This window comes from Anolis carolinensis, chromosome 2 (assembly GCF_035594765.1).
Source record: "Anolis carolinensis isolate JA03-04 chromosome 2, rAnoCar3.1.pri, whole genome shotgun sequence".
NCBI classification, from domain to species: Eukaryota; Metazoa; Chordata; class Lepidosauria; order Squamata; family Dactyloidae; genus Anolis; species Anolis carolinensis.
In genome coordinates, this window is record NC_085842.1 from 174,087,667 (window position 1) to 174,107,659 (window position 19,993).

The 19,993-nt window shown below is 41.1% G+C and overlaps 1 protein-coding gene across 7 annotated transcripts in view; it reads right to left on the minus strand.

Annotated features, from left to right (window-relative positions):
* The window catches only part of tns2 (tensin 2), a 209,745-nt gene that overhangs the window by 72,100 nt on the left and 117,652 nt on the right, over positions 1-19,993 (minus strand). The window contains exon 1 of one of the 7 annotated variants that reach the window (XM_062971129.1): positions 18,798-19,262. The exons of the other annotated variants lie outside the window; for them this stretch is intronic. Within the exon in view, the coding sequence (XP_062827199.1) occupies positions 18,798-18,854 (57 nt within the window). The 5' untranslated portion in view covers positions 18,855-19,262. Of the gene's footprint in view, positions 1-18,797; positions 19,263-19,993 lie in introns of those variants that run through there. 7 annotated transcript variants of the gene reach the window in all.

The window sequence follows — 19,993 nt, forward strand, 5'->3', positions numbered from 1 at the left end:
GCATTGAGCACTCGATAGCTTGTAGCCCGGCTAACAGAGCCTACAGTCGAGCGCCGAGCGTTCAATGCTCATACGCCCTGCAAGCCAGGTCCATGAGCGTTGAGCGCCTGGCTCTTGGCTATAGGCCTGGCCAGCCAGGGCCTACAGCCAAGCGCCAAAAATCAGCCGACCAAACAGCTACCATTCCCCTTTTTCTTTAGTTTCACTGCTTCTTTCATTCTCAGGGGGTTGTACCATTCTGTGCCATCCGAATGGACAGAACAGTATAAAACTATGAAAGAAACAGATGAAGCAGAATTTGGGCCTTACTCTACTGCATATTAGCACAGCTGAATTCATAAACTGTACTGACTTCTTATGCATAACTGGCTTCTAAAAAGGCAATACTTTTTCTGGTGAGAGATTTTTCCCAATCACTATATGGATGGGAACCTCAGATCTGAGAACCTTATTTATCATCTATGTATGTTGAACAGGAAAACAGAGGAGGTGGAGAGAGAATGAGATTTCCACACAAATGCATCTTTATAACTATCATTATACACATATAACCTGTACTTTTGTTTTGAAACAAGTAGAAAGGCTTCTTGGCAAAAAAAAAACTTGCTCTAATCTTTTCTGTCATTCAAAGCTGATCCTGTCTTATTTCCACCAGAGGCTGGATCTACACTGCCATATAATGCAGTTTCAGAATGCAGATTAACTGCTTGAACTGGGTTATATGGCAGTGTAGATTTATATAATTCAGTTCAACACAGTTAATATGCATTCTGAAACTGCATTTTATGGCAATGTAGATCCAGGCATATATACACTCCCTCTATACGTGGTCACAGACTGAAGACGCTGTCATCAGAACATGGAAAACTGTCAATTTCTTATTAAGGGCAGATCTTCCGAGATACATCCCTACGCAATGCATGAATGGTGTGCAGGCAATAGTCTGCGGTGTTGAGATTATCTTGTGTTTCACGCATTAGATACAACTATCCCATCCAGGAAACCAGTAGGATTTTTTCAGAAGTTAAATGTTCTTTGGGCACTATTATTCAAAGCAAGGAGACTTTCAAAACTGAGGGTTTATATGAAATAAGAAATAGGGCCACGCTAATGATTGAAAAGGTTTGGGGAAATGGGATTTACATCTGAATTACGGTTGCCACTGTTAATCTGAGGTCCTCCTCATTAACCCTTTTGTGCAGGTAAGTTTAATGCAAGTCTATTTGCAGGGAATGTGTTGGACACACAGCAAAATTTACCAGGACACAAAAGCTACAGAGGAGTGATACGTTTATTGGTTCAATTCCAAAGCACAAAACATATCACAATGTTTTGAAAGAAGAAACTAGAAGGCTAGCCTGAAAATTGCCAGGTCACAGACTTTTGCTCAAACCAACCATCATCACAGTTTGAAATTACACCATGCATGGGCAAGGATACAATTAAGCAAGTAGGCACTATCAAAAGGAGTGTACTTGCAATGTTTTACCAGCATATGGAAAAGTTATTTCCCAAACTCATAGAAGCTGCAGTCCAAGAAAGTAACGTTCCCAAAATTTAAAAAATCCAAGTGATAGGCTGATGGGTGCTTAAAGATTTAAGACAGCTTAAATCTTGAGATTATTGTTAGTACTGTTACCTGCAAGGCATCTAACACGGACTGTAAAAGTATCAGGCATCTCAGCTTGCCAGCAGTTGTCTCTCAAAGACTGACTTTTTGTAAAAAGGAAAGTCCAGCACTTTCCCCCAGGACAGTGGTTCCCAACCTGTGGTCCATGGACCACCAGTGGCCTGAAAGAACTAAAATATGGTCCGCAGCCTCACCGTTACTACTACGGATAATAACACAGACCAACCAAATTTTTTTCTTGGTGTCTTTTTTTTTAGACCTGTCCTTGGGATTATTTGGAGTGCTGATTCAGAAAATTGCATTGCATAGACTACATCAGTTCTAGGTTATTAAATATGGTTTTCTGTGGGAGAGCAGATAGCAACTACTGGATGAAATATGTTCTGTATCAGAAACTAGAGCTGATGTGGTCTATCTAATGCAATTTTCTAAATCAGCATCTCAAATGCCCAAACCGAAAAGAAAGTTGACCAATAACTGATTTGTACCCTTTTGTACTAATGTGTGGTCCCTGGTCAAAGTGGTCCCTGGTCAAAAAAGGGTTGAGAACCACTGCTCTAGGATACCTTGGCAACAATCCTATGAGGGATGTCACAATTTATTATTCTCATCCACATCACACATCTCCAACATTTCACAGATGAACACAGACACACATGTGGCCAAGCAACACAGTGTGATCAAGAAAGAGAAAGGTATAAATAAGGAACTAAAAACAAGTTAGGAGAGGCTGCAGCAGTTTGCTTTTGTCAGAGGCAATTTTGAAGGACCACAGTCCCTGGCCCCTTCTACTCTCCCCTGCTGAGTTAATTTTGAATTGCATTATATGGTCAGTGTAAACACATATAACGCAGTTTCACACACACACTAATTTAACTGTGTTGAACTGCATAACATGAGACTATACAGACCATCTAATGCAGTTTCAAACTTCATTACAAGGCAGCGTAGAGGGGTTGGTATTGCACTTTTGAACTCAATTTGCAGCAACTGAAGCAAAAGAGACAAGTGGGAGAAATTGGTACATTTTAGAAGCAGCGGAAAATGTGGTACAACAAAGAATTAATTGGAGCCTCATCTACATTGCCATACAATCCAGTTTCAGAACACAGATTAACTGTATTGAACTGGATTATATGGCAGTGTAGACTCATATAATCCAATTCAATGCACTTAAGTATTCATCGTGGTTTTGAAAGGCAGCAGATTACAGGAGTTGTCTCCATAGACCTGACAGCAGCATTTGATACTGTAAATCATTGCCTTCTCCTGAGAAAAATTTATAGTATCACAAAAGACTACCACCTCACCCACTTCATAGAAAATCTATTACAAAACAGGAGCTTTTTTTGTTGAGTTCCAGGATCAGAGAATTAGATGGCGGAAGAATGGCCTGCCTCAGGGGAGCGTGCTTGCTCCATCATTGTTTAACATTTACACAAATGACCAGCTATTGCCAGAAGGGACAAAAAGTTTCATCTATGCTGACGATCGTGTCATCACCACTTAAGTAGGGAGATTTGAAATGATTGAACAGAAGCTTGCTGAAGCTTTAGGTGCCCATACTGCCTTATACAGGGAAAACCAGCTGATTCCTAATCCATCTAAAATGCAGACGTGTGCTATTCATCTTAAGAACAGACAAGCATCTTGAGCTCTGAGGATCACCTGGGAAGGAATCCCACTGGAGCATTGCAACACACCAAAATACCTGGGAGTTACTCTGGACTGTGCCCCGACTTACAAGAAGCACTCAAGGAAAAAGTGGGTGCTAGAAATAATATCAAATGAAGGGTGACTGGCACAACCTGGGGATCAGAACCAGACACGGACAAGACATCTGCCCTTGCGCTTTGGTACTCTGCTGCTGAATATGCATGCCTAGTGTGGAATACATCTCACCATGTTGAAACAGTGGATGTGGCTCTTAATAAGACATATTGCATTATCACAGGATGTCTACATCCTACACCACCACTGGAGTAATTATACTGTTTAGCCAGTATCGCACTACCTGACATCCGTTAGGAAGTAGCAACCTGTAAGGAATGGTCCTGGCATTGACATCTCTGGCCCATCCTCTGTTCGGATATCAGCCAGCATGCCAACACCTCAAATCAAGAAATAGCTTCCTAAAATCCACAGAGATACTCACAGGAACACCTCAGCAAGCGAGAGTCCAAAAGTGGCAGGTTAAAACCCGGAACTTCAATCCATGGCTGATATCAGATGAGAAGCTCTGTCCTGGGCAAACAGTATATGGGGTGACTTGGAAGGAGCTGAACAGACTGCGCTTTGGCACCACAAGATGCAGAAATGGGGCTACAAAGTGCAATCCATGAGTCTGGAGAAGAGCAAACGACAGACCACTTACTACAATGCAGCCTGAGCTCTGCCACATGCACATTGGAGGACCTTATTACAACAACAGCAGAGCCACTCCAAGTGGCCAGTTTATGATCAAAGAAAATCTATTATAATGTCAAGTTTTTAACCTTATTTGTGTGTTTCTTAAATACATTATAATTGTACCTTCAATTTGCTTCTGACACAATAAATAAATAAATAAGTCTGCATTATATGAGTCTACACTGACCATGATAATACAGTTCAAACTGGAATATATGGCAGTATAGATGAGGCCTGGGACTGTCACTTCCAAATCAGGAAAGCCTGACTGTCATAACCTATCTACCTGCATTTGGCACATAGTGTTTTAAGAATCTGTATATCTTGGAACAGTGGAATGGCATACAAGGATTTTGGCCACATGGAGGACTCAGAGTTAAGAAGCTTTGGAATTACTAAACTCAGCTATTTCTCTATTCCATATTTTAAAAAAATTGTGCTGTCATTGGCATAAAGGGGAAATTCAAATTACAGTTTGAATTAATTGGAGAAAAAAACGCAATAGTTAAAATACCAAACAATCTTGTGTCAGTGTAACTACATTCTGCCAAAACTCAAGCTGCAATATATTTGTTGGTCTTTAAAGGTCACAAGACTCCTTCTTGTTTTTGCAGCCTAACACAGCTAACTCTTGCGATATTTCTTGTTATTAACTTTTGTAATCTAGAGTCTATTTTATCAGGTGCAGGAAGCGTTATCCTCAGCTGGCTGGTTTACACGGTACAGCAAGAAAAATGTAAATGGTAAGCCTCAAGTGGTTGGGAAAAGTACGAAAGCAAAGTTTACAGGCAAGCAAAAGAAGGATAAATGATAACTTACATAATCATGTGGCTGTTCACTCTGCTGGTGCTGCACATAATTAAACTCCGCTGAATTGTCACAGGGGGTAATTCCGACTTTTCACAACCATTTCAACTCACTGTTTACCATGTTTCTCAGCTCTCCAATCTCATGTATATATTTAACACAACAGCTGAGGCAAACATTTCATGAATCTGATACGGTGAAAGAGAGATCACAAAAGCTTATGTCACAGGGAATCTATTAGTTTCTAGCATACCACAAACAAAATGGTTAATGTTTCTGCTGAAGCCAGGGACCCTTTCACACTACACCATTAGACCACTATTTGTGGTTGTTAACTGCCATCCAGTCAACTTTGACTTATGGTGACCTCATGAATGAAAGACCTCGAAGGGGAGAGTTTGACACGACTTGAACTGCCATGGCTCAACACTATGGAATCAAAGTAGTTGTAGTTTTACAAAATTTGTTGTCTTCTTCTAGTTAGCATCATAGAATCGTAGAGCTGGAAAAGCATTCCTGACAGATGTCCATGCCAAGGCCGGGCAACAGAACCTGGAGGCCATTGCTTGCAATATATGATATATTCCTCTCTTATTCTCCCTTATCAGTGTGTTTTCCAAAGCCTCCCTCACTCTTAACCAAGGGAATGTTTTGAAAAGGGAAAGACGCCCTTGCAAGTCAGGAGAAAAAAAAATATATATCTATTAATCTTATAAAAGCATTTTCCCCTGAAATATTTGTTAATCTCTCCTACAGATATATAGGCATTAACCCGCTGCATGCATTTGCAATCCCTATGTTCTTATATATCTGTATCTATCTATCTATATGAATTAATTTTATATATGAATTTTCCCCTCATATGTTTGCAGGTCTTTGCAAATCCTATATGCATATAGATCCATGTACCTCTATATCTACATATATATACATTATTTAACCTACTGATGCCTTGATTAATGTAATTTTATTGGTATCTATATTTATTTTGAAATTTATTTTATTTCGACAATTCCCACCCACGGTTTATAATTGGGTCAATAAGTTATCCCAGTTTTTTGTGGTAAAATTAGGTGCCTCGGCTTATTCAAGTATATACGGTATACAGAAACAAATGCAGTATGTCCTAAAATCTATACAGTGATTGTATCTGACTCTGCAATTCCCTCTTCCCACCTATCCCATTGTAGTGACCTCCTGTCCTTTGAGATAGAGACAGTCATGAACAGTTCTGTTCTTCCTTCCTGTCAAACTAGAACCCTGCTTTGCACTTTATCCGCTTCCTGGCCCTATGATTTTCTGATGCAGTAGTCCTTGCCTAGCCCTTCATAGTTGGCCATGTCCATTCTGAAGTTTTGGTCATCTATATTTTGAACTCGTTGATGAAACATATTGAAACTGGATTTTAATTTTTGTGGTTGTTATAATAGAATTGTATGTACTTGTTTTATTATGTTTTATTTTTATTGTTGTATGGTCTCCTATTGGCAATTGAATGTTTTGCTTTATGTTGGAAACCTCCCTGAGTCGTCTTGAGGAGATAGGGCAGTATATAAATAAAGATGTATTATTATTTTTATATTCCTTCCATGCAGTCCAATCCTATACATCAGGGATGGGGAACCTCTGGTCCAGCTCATGGATCAGGCCCATGAACTTTTACAGCACACTCTGTCTTTTCTCTCTCCCTAATGTGTTGAAAGAAAACATAGCATTTCTTGGAACACTTTGCAGAGAAATCCACAGATATCACCTATCTATATATATAAAAGGGTAATGAAATTTTGGCCTAGGACAAAACAACAAAACTATACATCCCAGAAACACTAAACTTGGTAGCACAACCCCTCATCCATGCCTCTACGTTCATACAACAAAAAGAAAAGAAAAATAAAGTCCTAATTAGAGGGAGAGGAAGAATTGTTTTTATCCAATTGCTGCCAGTTAGAAGGCTAAGCTCTGCCCACTTGGTCTCCTAGCAACCCACTCAGCCCAGGGGACAGGTAGAGTTAGGCCTCACTTAGGCCTCTTCCACACTGCCCATAAAATACAGATTATCTTATTTGAACTGGATTATATGGCAGTGTAGACTCAAGGCCCTTCCACACAGCTATATTACCCATTTATAATGTTATATTATCTGCTTTGAACTGGATTATCTTGACTCAACACTGCCATATAATCCACTTCAGTGTGCATTTTATCCAGCTGTGTAGAAGGGGCCTCATACTTCGCCACAGCAATGCGTGGCCGGGCACAGCTAGTCAGTGATAAGATATTTAAATATTTTAATGTCCTGTTCTTAACTTCCTACATACATACACCTGTGCTTCACTGTTTAGACCAGGGGTCCCCAAACTAAGGCCCATGGGCTGAATGCAGCCTTTCAAGATAATTTACCCGGTCCCTGGCCAAAACATTTGATTGGGTTACCCTAAGTCTGAAACAACTTGAACTCACACAATGACAGCAATCCTGATTAACTTGACTATCTCATCAGCCAAAAGCAGGTCCACAATCCCATTGAAATCCTGGTCCATTAATGTTGGTTAAAATGATTCTTCATTTTAGACACTGTATTGTTTTTGTACTACAAATAAGATATGTGCAGTGTGCATAGGAATGCTTGTTTTTTTTTTCAAATGATAGTCCAGTAACCCAACAGCCTGAGGGACCGTGAACCGGCGCTCGGCTTAAAAAATTTGAGGACCCCATACAACTGAACTGTGCCACACACACACACACACAGAGAGAGAGTTAGAACAGAGCTGTACTTTATAGGTTTGATGGGAAGCATCCAAATTGGTTAAAAGTCACAAATCTCTGCCAACTTTCCTTTTACTCCCACCTACCGTGCTTTCGGTTATGCCCCATGTTATTAATTACATTGAAAATCCACTGAGAGCCTACCCATATTCAAATCCAAAAAAAGTTCCCCATCTATGCTACACATGATTGCCAAGGCAAACATAACACAGGTGAAGCGTGAATGTATTGCATGTCTTACTGGTCTATCCAAGGCAGCTACAGGGGTGGCCAGGCTTGGATTGGATTGGGGCCAGTCATTGTCAGATGCACATCACACGGCCCAGATCCAAATCAATGAGGAGGGTGAAGGCATCTCAGTACAACACGCTTAGCTAGATCAGTTGTACTTTTGATAGTTCAGGTGATTTACTTCCAAGCCATCCTAGCCATTCACCTGGAGCAGACAAAAATAATTTCTAGTTGAGCAGGACAAAGAAGGGTTTGGTTGTTGTTGTTGTTTTAAAAACTTAAATAATTAAGAATGAAATGATTGAGTAGACTAGCTGTACAGTGTTCCCTCACTTATCACAGGGGTTAGGTTCCAGGACCACCCGCAATAAAGTGAAAATCCGCAAAGTAGGGACGCTATATATTTATACATTATTTTAGTAGTTATACACTATTTTAAGTCTTTATCAACCCCAATTGTGTGTTGATGAATCGCCTCCTTCTCCTTCCATTGCCACTTGGGCTCCTTTTCTCTCCTTTTGGCTTCTCCTTCCTCCCTTGCTTAGGCTGCAAATTGTAATTTTTTAATGATTTATAATATTATTTTAGAGTTTATTGAGAAACCGCAAAACAGCAAATCCACAAAAAGTGAACTACGAAGTAGTGACAGAACACTGTATATATTTTGTGGCCAATTATTTTGGAGGACCACTTGCAAACCTACATAAGGTAAGTCTTAGGATTGTCTCTTTGAGTAAGGGAGGGAAAGACAAAGTGTGGTCCTTGACGACTTTAAAAGTCCCCCAGCCCCTCTAAAATTTATGGACAAAAGTCCCACCAAATGGCTCAAAAAGGTATAAAATAGAAAAATTTTACTCCCCAAGTCCTCTAGAAAGAAACCCTGCCAGAAATGCCGCCTCCCTCCAACATTATCCAAATTTGAAAATGGAAGTGATGTTACTTCCAATTTCAATTTTGGCTGATTTTTAAAGCAGTTCTGGCATGTGTTTAAGATATGTGGGGTCTCTAAGGAGGCACTGGAGTGAAAAAAGGGCCTGAAAAATATGAATTTTTAATGGACTTTGTGGGTTTTAGAAATCCGGAGCAGCTTACTGGAGGAGTGCAGGGTTAATAATTGGCACCCAATTCATCTATAGCTGTCTGCTTTTGAATTAAAGCAAATATACATATATCAAGCGGTTTTTTGAGCAACCACTTTGTCACCTTTGTGAAGCTTTAAAGAGTTTCCAATTTTGTTTCATTCACAGCCAAACCGCTGTGCTGCAGAAACTCCTGCCGATCGAAAGGTCACCAATTCAAGCCTGGGTCAGGGTGAGCACCTGCTGTCAGCCCCAACTCACCTGCCCACCTAGCAGATCGAAAGCAGAAATTCAGGTAGATAAATCGGTAACGCTTTTAGCGGGGAGGTAATAAAATGCACCCTTAAGGACACTGTTTGGAAGGGCGACTAAGGACGACACAGTCCTGAGGAAACAGTGTTTCCCCATCCCAGGGCATTTGTGCCTCTCTCTGTGCTAGTCATGGACCATAATAAAGTTTTGATTGACGACTAAGGATGACAAAAAGCTCCTCGCATAGAAGTTGGAGCAACAGCACCCCTTGTGGCCGGAGTCGAGCACAGCCTCCAAGATGCTGGAAATAAGATGGGAGATGCCTTTACCTCTGTTTGTGTATTGTCTGTCCTTGTTAATTGTATAATAGCATTGAAAGCTTGCCATGTATGTGTTCTGTAATCCACCCTGAGTCCCCTCGCAGAGATAAAGCAAAATATAAATAAAGTATATTGTTGTTATTATTATCATTATTAATTTTCCTTAGTTTAATTAGTTTTATTTTATTGGGGATTTATATGCAATGGAAGAAAGGAAAATCAACTCTCTATTCAAAATTTTCCTTTCTGATCAAGACCTTGGTAACAGAACTTTCTGTCAAGAGTGCAGCTCTGGATGGTGGCTGGGGGAAATGAAATTTCCCTTCAGTCCCCAAATTTATAGCATTACAGATAATGAGATACTGAACATTTTTCACAGAACTTCTATTTGCTATGTTTGCAAATAATTTGGGAATTGTGATTACCCTTTTAACGCTGTTTTCATATGTGGGGTCTTGTTGGGATTTTATGCCAATATCCATCTGTTTTATAAAGGCATTGAATGTATGCCGTTGTTTGTTGCCCTGGGTCCCTTCGGTGAGATAGGGCGGAATAGAAATAGTTTTTTTTCTCTTTTGGATGTAAACAATCATATTTCTAGATGTTCAACTTAAGTTATTCCGATGCCAGAAATGTGGGAACTGAGGAACAATTTCTTGGAAGAACAGATTCTTATTTAGGAGGGCACTGTAGTCACTGCAGCTACACCCCTGGTTTTTGGATGACAGAGTCCAGAATCCTCCAGCCAGCATGGCCTGAATGTTTCGAACGGGCTTGGAAATATTACCCTCTTGGAATACACGCAGGATTCTGGTCACTGTAGTAAACCTGGTGGTGGTGCAGTGGGTTAAACCCTTGTGCCAGCAGGACTGGCGTGAAGGTTGGGTTGCTGACCTGAAGGTTCCTGGTTCGAATCCAAACCGGGGAGAACATGGATGAGTTCCCTCTGTCAGCTCCAGCTCCCCATGCGGGGACATGAGAGAAGCCTCGCACAAGGATGGTAAAAACATCAAAACATCCTGGGCAACGTCCTTGCAGATGGCCAATCCTTTCACACCAGAAGCAACTTGCAGTTTCTCAAGTCACTACTGACACAGAAAAATATTACAAAAATAACGTTCCCAAACTCTGAGCTTTCAGTTCTGTATTTTGTTTCTCTACCACGGCATGCGCCACTTCCTCTCACCTCCACCCCACAAATGTAAATGCATTGACATCTATAAACTCAGCCCCACCAAATATTGCGTCAATTCAACTATGGGAACTATTTGGAAAATATATGTACAGTGAAGGAATTGTCTTTTTGAGGCCTATCGCTCTTCCCCTGCCGCTGCTTCTTCCAGCAAGACCCGGCCTGGGAAAACATCTGGACCAGCCCATGGGACAAAGAAGGGAGGTCACCAGGATGTGGGAAACTAGGAGAAAGTGAAACGTCAGCCCCTCTAGCTTTGCAAGCCAACTATGCAGCTAATGGGCCTCACTGCCAGGTCAGCTGGGCTGCTTCATAACAAAAGAAAGACATCATAATTTTAATAAATGTTGTATTGGGGAACCATAAGGTCAGAGAATTCTTGGGAGTGGGGAAGGGAGGCCTCTCTCTCCTACAGATGGAGGTTCAGAGTAAAAAAAAAGAGAGAGATCTCCAGCTAACCCATACATCAGCCACCACATGGCGTAGGAGCTGTCCTTGTCTCAGCTCTCTTCTTCTTGGTTGGGAGGTAGGATGGACTCTGCACTTGCAGAATAAGGAAGTGGCTGAATGGGCTGTGATATTCCAGGTAGCAAACTCTGTGAAAGAGTCATGACTTTCAAATTCTTCCATATGTTAAGCGAATCAAACAATCAATCAATGATGCTTTTATTACAGTCAACAAACAATAAGGCAATGCAATACCGTGTTTCCCCGAAAATAAGACAGTGTCTTATATTCATTTTTGCTCCCAAAGATGCTCTGGGTCTTATTTTCAGGGGATGTCTTATTTTTCCATGAAGAAGAATTCACATTTATTGTTGAACAAAAAATGAACATTTATTATATACTCTACAGCTGTGAATCCTATCAAGAATTTCTTGTTACTACTATTATTTCCATATACTGTACAACACCCTATAGTATGTACATTTACCAATCCTGCATGCTCTGGTGTTCTGTTTGGCGGGCATGCTTTCAAACACAAACTTTGCTAGGTCTTACTTTTGGGGGAGGCCTTATATTTAGCAATTCAGCAAAACCTCTACTAGGTCTTATTTTCTGGGGATGTCTTATTTTAGGGGAAACAGGGTAGTTATATACATCAACTAGCTGTGCCCAGCCACGTGTTGCTGTGGTGCTGTCTGGTGGTGTTGGTGAGAAATTGTTGAGGTAGTGGTGGTATTGAATGTCTGTTGTATGGTTGTCTTTATGTTTAGTATGCATTTGGTTGTTTGTGTACTGTGAAAGTGGTGAGGGTAGAGGGGGGTCTATGTCCCTGTGTAGTATTGTATAGTATTTATATGTTGTCCATGTGTTGTGAATGCTTGGATTGTGTCCTGCTGTATAGTAGAAAGGGTTGGGCTGGATGGCTCTTAGGGGTCTCTCCAAACTCTTGGATTCTATGCTTGTATTATTATTATTATTATTATTATTATTATTATTATTATTATTATTATCATTTTCCTAATCATCATTACTATGTAGAGGCTGGATGGCCATCTGTGAGGAGTGCTTGGATTGTGTGCTTCTGCATGGTAGAAGGAAGTTGATCTGGATGATCCTTAGGGGTCACTCCAAACCTTAGGATTGTATAATGTTGTTATTATTATTATTAGTAGTAGTATTGAGGGTGGGTGGCCATCTGTTGGGAGTGCTTGGATTGTGTCGTGCATGGCAGAATTGGGCTGGACTGGATGGCCTTTAGGGGTGTCTCCTAACCGTCTGATTCTATGATTCAATGTGTATTATTATTGTGGAGATACTGGATGGCCATCTGTCAAGAGTGGTTGTGTCATCCTGCATGGTATAAGGACGTTGAACTGGATGATCTTTAGGGGTCTTTCGTATCCTTAGGATTATATGATCTTCTTCTTCTTCTTCTTCTTCTTCTTCTTATTATTATTATTATTATTATTACAGTAGAGTCTCACTTATCCAACACTTGCTTATCCAACGTTATCCAACGCATTTTTGTAGGCAATGTTTTCAATACATCGTGATATTTTGGTGCTAAATTCATAAATACAGTAATTACTACATAGTATTACTGTGTATTGAACTACTTTTTCTGTCAAATTTGTTATATAACATGATGTTTTGGTGCTTTTGTAAAATCATAACCTAATTTAATGTTTAATAGGCTTTTCCTTAATCTCTCCTTATTATCCAACATATTCGCTTATCCAACATTCTGCTGGCCCATTTATGTTGGATAAGCGAGACTCTACTGTATTATTATTATTATTATTATTATTATTATTATTATTATTATTATTATTATTATTGAGAGGCTGGGTGGCCATCTGTTGGGCGTGCTTGGATTGTGTCCTCTATGGCAGAATTGGGTTGGACTGGATTACCAGAGTAATTATTTGCTATTACAGTAGATTCTCATTTCCTACATTCGCTTATCCAATGTTCTGGATTATCCAATGCAGTCTGCCTTTTAGTAGTCAATGTTTTTGTAGTCAGTGTTTTAAATCCATTGTGATATTTTAGTGGTAAATTTGTAAATATAGTATTGACTACATAGCATTAGTGTGCATGGAACTACTTTTTCTGTCAAATTTGTTGTATAACATGATGTTTTGCTGCTTAATTTGTATAATGATTACCTAATTTGATGTTTAAATGGTTTTTCCTGAATCCCTTCTTATTATTCAACATATTCACTTATCCAATGTTCTGCCAGCCTGTTTATGTTGGATAAGTGAGACTCTACTGTATATTTATAATCTTATATTATCTGCTTAGAACTGGATTATATGAGGCCCCTTCTAAACAGATGGATAAAATGCACACTGAAGTGGATATATAAGATAAGAGCTGCTAAAGCAGCTACGCTGGCTTCCAGTTTGTCACGAGCCCTGAGGTCATCAGGAGAGGCCTTTCTCTTGGTCCCACCACCATCACAAGTATGGTTGGTGGGCCCCACAGCTCTGGAACCCCCTCCCCAAAGAGGTGCATTTGGTCCCCTCTTTACTGATCTTTTGAGCCCAGATAAAGATCTTTCTATGGAAACAGGTCTTCCCAACAATTCAGAATACGATGTGACTAGGCAGCCAGTGATTACTGCCAAGACGCATCACTATCTCGGTCTGGCAAGGTTCACACAGCCAAAGATTCGGAGCTTTGTGATTTTTAGTATAATGTTTTACGGGCAAACTCAGTGGCCCATAATTTTTTTTATGATAATGATAAAATATTGTTATTTATTATGCTTGTTTCATATGGCTTATATAATGTGTGTATGCAATGTGTTTATTGTTTATTTGGTTGGGTTGGTGGGGATGATGTTGCATTCTTGTATTATGTAACTGTTGTAATTTAAATAATTTGTTTGCCACTTTGAGCCTTTGAAAAGCAGAATATAAATAAATAAACAATAGAATCTAAAAGTAGACTACACATTTGCAGGGCTTAGCTTTTGCAGTTTTGATTATTTGCAAATGTGATACATATTTTCTCTGTAGTAATCTTTAGGTCAGGGGCCCCCAGTGGCACAGCAGATTAAACCACTGAGCTGCTGAACTTGCTGACCGAAAGGAGTGGGGTGAGCTCCCACTGTTAGCCCCAGCTTCTGCCAACCTAGCAGTTCGAAAACATAAAAATGTGAGTAGATCAATAGGTACCGCTCTGGCGGGAAGGTAACGGTGCTCCATGCAGTCATGCCAGCCACATGACCTTGGAGGTGTCTATGGATAACTTCAGCTCTTTGGTTTAGAATTTGAAATGAGCACTAACACCCAGTCGGACACGACTAGACTTAATGTCAGGGGAAAACCTTTATCTTTACCTTAATCTTTAGGTCATTGAGCACTTCTGCCAGAAGTTGATCACAGTGTCACACTGAAGGACTTCTCTGGGCATTTGTGGATCTCCCAGCATCATTCTGTGGCCACCTTCTAGAGGAAGAATGTGTAGGATCCCAGATATGTGTTTTCTCAGATTAAAAAGATACAATTCTTATATGTTTTCCCCACTTTTATAAAGGTCCGGTATCCTTAATCCTAGTGAATGTGGATGGTCAACTGTAATCTGGAGCCAGTCTTTTTAAGGGACTACTTTCCAACCATGGAAAACTCAAGGTCCTCAAATAAGTTTTTGAGGCATTGCATGCAGGACCTTTGTCAAAACTTGTGCCCCATCTATAGTAAAAGGTAAAGGTTTTCCCCTCATGTAAAAGTCCAGTCATGTCTGACTCTGGGGGTTGGTGCTCATCTCCATTTCTGAGCTAAAGAGCCAGCGATGTCCGTAGACACCTCCAAGGTCATGTGGCTGGCATGACTGCATGGAACGCCTATACTGCCACATAATCCAGTCTCTGACTCCAGATTGTCTCCCTTGAACAGGATCATATGGCAGTGTAGATCCAGTCTCCAAAGAATGGCAGACATTGAAGGCAGTGGTTTTTCAGCGGGAGCCTCACACTTTAGGAATTCCCGTCTGCTAAAAGCACACATGGCTCTATCTTTGATCATTGTTAAAAGGCCTTCAGGAACATGTTTCCCTGCATTCTTTCAAATGAGCCATGAACAAGAGCATTAAATGCTTCTGCTTTGAGTTTTCTGTAATTAGATAGTTCTATTTCTGTTATAACCACTGTGTTGATGTTGTTGTTGGTTTGGTTTTAATCATTGTTTCATAACCCACCATGGGAAGGCTTTGCCCTGAAAAGTGACATGTAAATATTTTAAGTTCCATTACAGAACAAAACAACAACAAAAATTGCTAGTAGAAACTCATCACAGGAGGAAAAGAGAAGAAGACTTGAACTAGATCCTGGTCTGATTTTCTTCTAGCAGGGAATAAAAAATGTACCCTTCCCTGGACCCCATGTAGGTTTTGATGGGTTTTTAGAAATGGAAAGGAAGAACATCAGGTTCTTAGTATCACCCTGTGAGCCAAAATGTGTGCAATTTCCAAAGCAGTTTCAGATGACTTGTGGAAACAAGCCAATCCACCCACTCCACTAGAAAGACAATAGTGACAGAATCACAAAGCAATGGCACATGAAAGGGAAAAATCCAGATAGCTACCAAGGTATGGAAAACCCATGTTCAAAGCGTAGAAAAAATGCCTTTCTTTCACAGTAACTCCCAGAACCTTCCAGCCATTATAGGGGGGTTCTAGGAATAATAATCCCCAAAAGTAATGTTTTGAGTCTATCTGTCTTATCAGAAGATCTTCCAACCAGCCAAAGTCCAAGAAAAGTCAGAGAAATGTAACAACATTGCAACACGAGACTGTGGAACAGAATCACCCTGGACAAAATCACGCAAGAACTAGCATATGCACCAAGAGGGGAAAGGTCTGATAGTCTAGAATGAGTATTTGCATGTACAAAGGGAGAGAGCGACTTTCCAGTTTGAATGGTATAGGCAACCCCCCTCTTCTTTCATAGTCCTTTCCCCTTTTCTCAGAGGTAGCTGTTTTATTTAATTATTAAAACACAGAATTGTAGAGTCATAGAGGCTACAAACAGTCACCCTATAGGTCATTTTGTGGGAAGCTAGGAACGTTCACTTCTCCATTATCCAACCTCCAGGGCAGCTACAGCCCATTTCAAAAGAGAAGCATCCTATTAAAAATGAGGGCAGCATAAACCAATCTTCCCCGCAACAACTGCTTGGTGTGTGTTACAATAAGAAGTATGTCAATAATGCAAAACATCGATACCAAAGCACTTTTGGTATCTTTTTTCCCCCACTACTGACTTGGGGGAATGAAATAGTTTTTTTTACCCAGTGTCTAGAGATTAATTAAAGGAGGTTGCAAGTAAGCTGTTTTCAGGAAGGTTCTTCTACAACCCTACAACAACGACCACCATGACCAAGAAGGCACTGTTTGTAGTGACTTGATTTGAAAGGAAGACTGTAGCTCTGTAATAAAGTACATGCTTGGCGTACAAAAGATTCTGATTTCAAACCCAACATATTGAAGCTGGGCTAAGAAGAAATCCTGCCTGCAACTTCTGAGTTGCAATTGGAAAATTGTATTGGTCTAGAGCAGTGTTGCTCAACCTGGAGGTCGGGACCCCTGGAGGGGTTGCGAGGGGGGTGCCAGAGGGGTCGCCAAAGACCATCAGAAAACACACATTTCTGATGGTCTTAGGAACCCCTTTGGCAGAGAATGCTGAAAATCTCTCCACCTGTCCTTCTCTTCAAGGTCTATTTTCCCCAACTCCACCAGTGATCACATTTGGGCATATTGAGTATTTGTGCCAAGTTTGGTCCAGATCTATCATTGTTTGAGTCCACAGTGCTCTCTGGATATAGGTGAACCACTCCAAAATTCAAGGTCAATGCCCACTAAACCCTTCCGGTATTTCCTGTTGGTCATGGGAGTTCTGTGTGCCAAGATTGTTTCAGTTCCATCGTTGGTGGAGTTCAGAATGTTCCTTGATTGTAGGTGAACTCTAAACCCCAAAAACTACAACTCCCAAACGACAAAATCATTCCCTGCCAAACCCCACCAGTATTCAAATTTTGGTGTATCCGTATTTGTGCCAAATTTGGTCCAGTGAATGAAAATACATCCTGCATATCAGATATTTACATTATGGTTCATAACAGTAGCAAAATTACAATTATGAAGCAGCAACAAAAATAATTTTATGGTTGGATGTCACCACAACATGAGGAACTATATTAAGGAGTCACGGCATTAGGAAGGTTGAGAACCACTGCTCTAGAGATAGATGGATGGTCTGATCTGGCCACCTAATTGCTGAAGGCAAGCACACTTGGAAGATAAAGAACTTGAATACACCACCTAGTGAATCTAGGGAACATATAGACTCACACAGAAGTAACTATTCCTTCCGTAGCTTGGGCACAAGGCAATATCTGCCCACCCTGAGATCAGTGGTACCAAAAAATATGGGGATCCAAAAACATCACCGCTTTTCCAAAACAGTTCCTGTGAAGATGTATTCACACTAAAGTTTGGTCCAGATGCATTCCTGTTGGGCAGCTGTATATAGGGACAGTCCTTCAGGTAACTTGGGAACTCAACTATAGAAACCATGTATGTCTAGCAATAAGCTATTCTAAACCTTAGAAATAAAAACATAGTAAGACCTTTCTGAAGGACCCCAAAGGCCACAAAGTCCAAACACTTTCTGCTGGTGGTCAGAGGACCCATACCAAGCATTAAGGTGACAGCCTTATCTTCTTATTTACCCCCAGGGCCTGGTGTCCAATATAAAGGATGGATTAAGTAAAGGTAAAGGTTTCCTCTGACATTAAGTCCAGTCATGTCTGACTCTGGGGGTTGGTGCTCATCTCAATTTCTAAGCCGAAGAGCCGGCGTTGTCCGTAGACACCTCCAAGGTCATGTGGCCGGCATGACTGCATGGAGCGCCGTTACCTTCCTGCTGGAGCAGTACCTATTGATCTACTCACATTGGCATGTTTTCGAACTGCTAGGTTGGCAGAAGCTGGAGCTAACAGTGGGCGCTCACTCCGCTCAAAGGATGGATTAGGACTGGGGAAAACTGGGATCCATTCATTGCTTAGTCATACCACTCACTGGGCCATGAGGAGCCAGTTACACTTTTAGCCAGATGCAGAGCAGAGGAAAGCCTATTAATGGCACCTTAGGCATATGTCATAAAGACAAGCTAACCCTAACCAGTACTGCCTTCCACCTGGAAACAGATGCCCTCACTGTAGAAGAACATGCGGGTCAAGAATAGGGCTCCACAGTCACCTATGTACCCACTGCCAAGGCACTATACTTGGAGGGCCATCATACTCAGACAACGAGGGATCGCCTAAGTAAGGAGACATTGCTCAGTCTACACCACCCCACCTATGGACATATAGTTCAGTTAGTATGTTGACAACTCTACACAGCTGCAGCTTGATGAACAAATAATTAGAACAATAATATCTCCCTTTGCTTCTTAATCATCCTGAATTGTCCAACCAACCCAATAAGCACTGGTCAACAATCCTGCCAGGGCCCTAGTGCCCTCATGTGGAGAGGGGAAAAGGGACAACTCTGCTAGAAGAACATCACTATCTTCCTACCCACCTGTTTGAGATGCCAATGTTATGCCCGTTCAGTTGCTGTTCCCCATGATCTTGTGCAGAGTATAGACCTACCGGCTTTTGCTGTTGCTCTGTGTCCCAATCCAAGCGAGAGCATTGCAGATGAGGCATCAGCGATGCCAACTGAGAAAGAGAGAGATGGCTGTCTCGTGGGCAAGATGGAAATCAACCTATTTAACTCTCCTGGGCTCTCAAAGCTTCTCTGTTGCTTTGAGAGAAGGCTGTTCTTCTTTCCGCACAATCCGGCCCCTCCAGAGTTCCTCCCTGAAGCGATATCTCCTTTCCTGAGAGCAGAGCTGTGTTTGCAAGAAACGGCCACGGATCCTGTGATTTCAAAAACACAGTCCCGGAACAACAGCAGCCTGAAGTTAAGTGGCTTCTCTCCTCCAGCTGCAGCCCTTGGCCTGGCTCCAAGGCAAACTCTGCTCGGTAATTACACAACCCAGAAGGGCGGCTTAAAGGGCCAGGAGGTCTGGCTTTCACAGGAGGAAAGGGTCTACAGCCTCTGGGACCATCCCCACATACAGCTGACCAACAGGAATGCATCCGGATCAAACTTGGGTGTGAATACATCTTTCCAGGAACAGTGATGTTTTTGGATCCCCATATTTTTTGGGACCACGACCTTAGGGTGGGCAGATATTGACTTGCTTTCCATCATGTTCCCCTTCACATGAGAATGAACCACAAACTGGAAACTTATACTAGAAAAGGTACCCTTATCTACTTTAGAGACTGATCAGTTGTGTGATATATGGGCCTTCAACTTTAGAAGATACAAAGAAGTATGGAGAGATACAGAGAGAATAGCAGGTTTCTGGTCTACTAACAAAACTGGTTGGAAATTTCTACAACGCGAAATACTTCTTTGTATTTTCTAAACAATTGTATTGGCAGATCACAGCTTTCTGGTCTTGAGTTTCAGGGTCTGGACTTTCTTCTCCAGTCTTCACAGCAAGGAGGAAGAACCTTGGGGTGAAAGCATTGTCTTGAAAAGTATGCATGTGTATTTATTTCCTTGATGGTTACACTTAAATTGAATGGCAATACCTACACAACAGTGTTTGATACATAGCACAACTGCCCCTCCACATTTGCAGATTTGATTATTCATGGATTTGTTGTAAATGTTCTATTTGGGAATGTCTAAGTCCTCCAGTGTGACTCTGCAGTGAATTTTCTTCTGTCATCCTAGAGGACTTAAGAGATTTCTAGAGAGAACAGCTCTCTAGGAACCTTTAGGCCCTCTG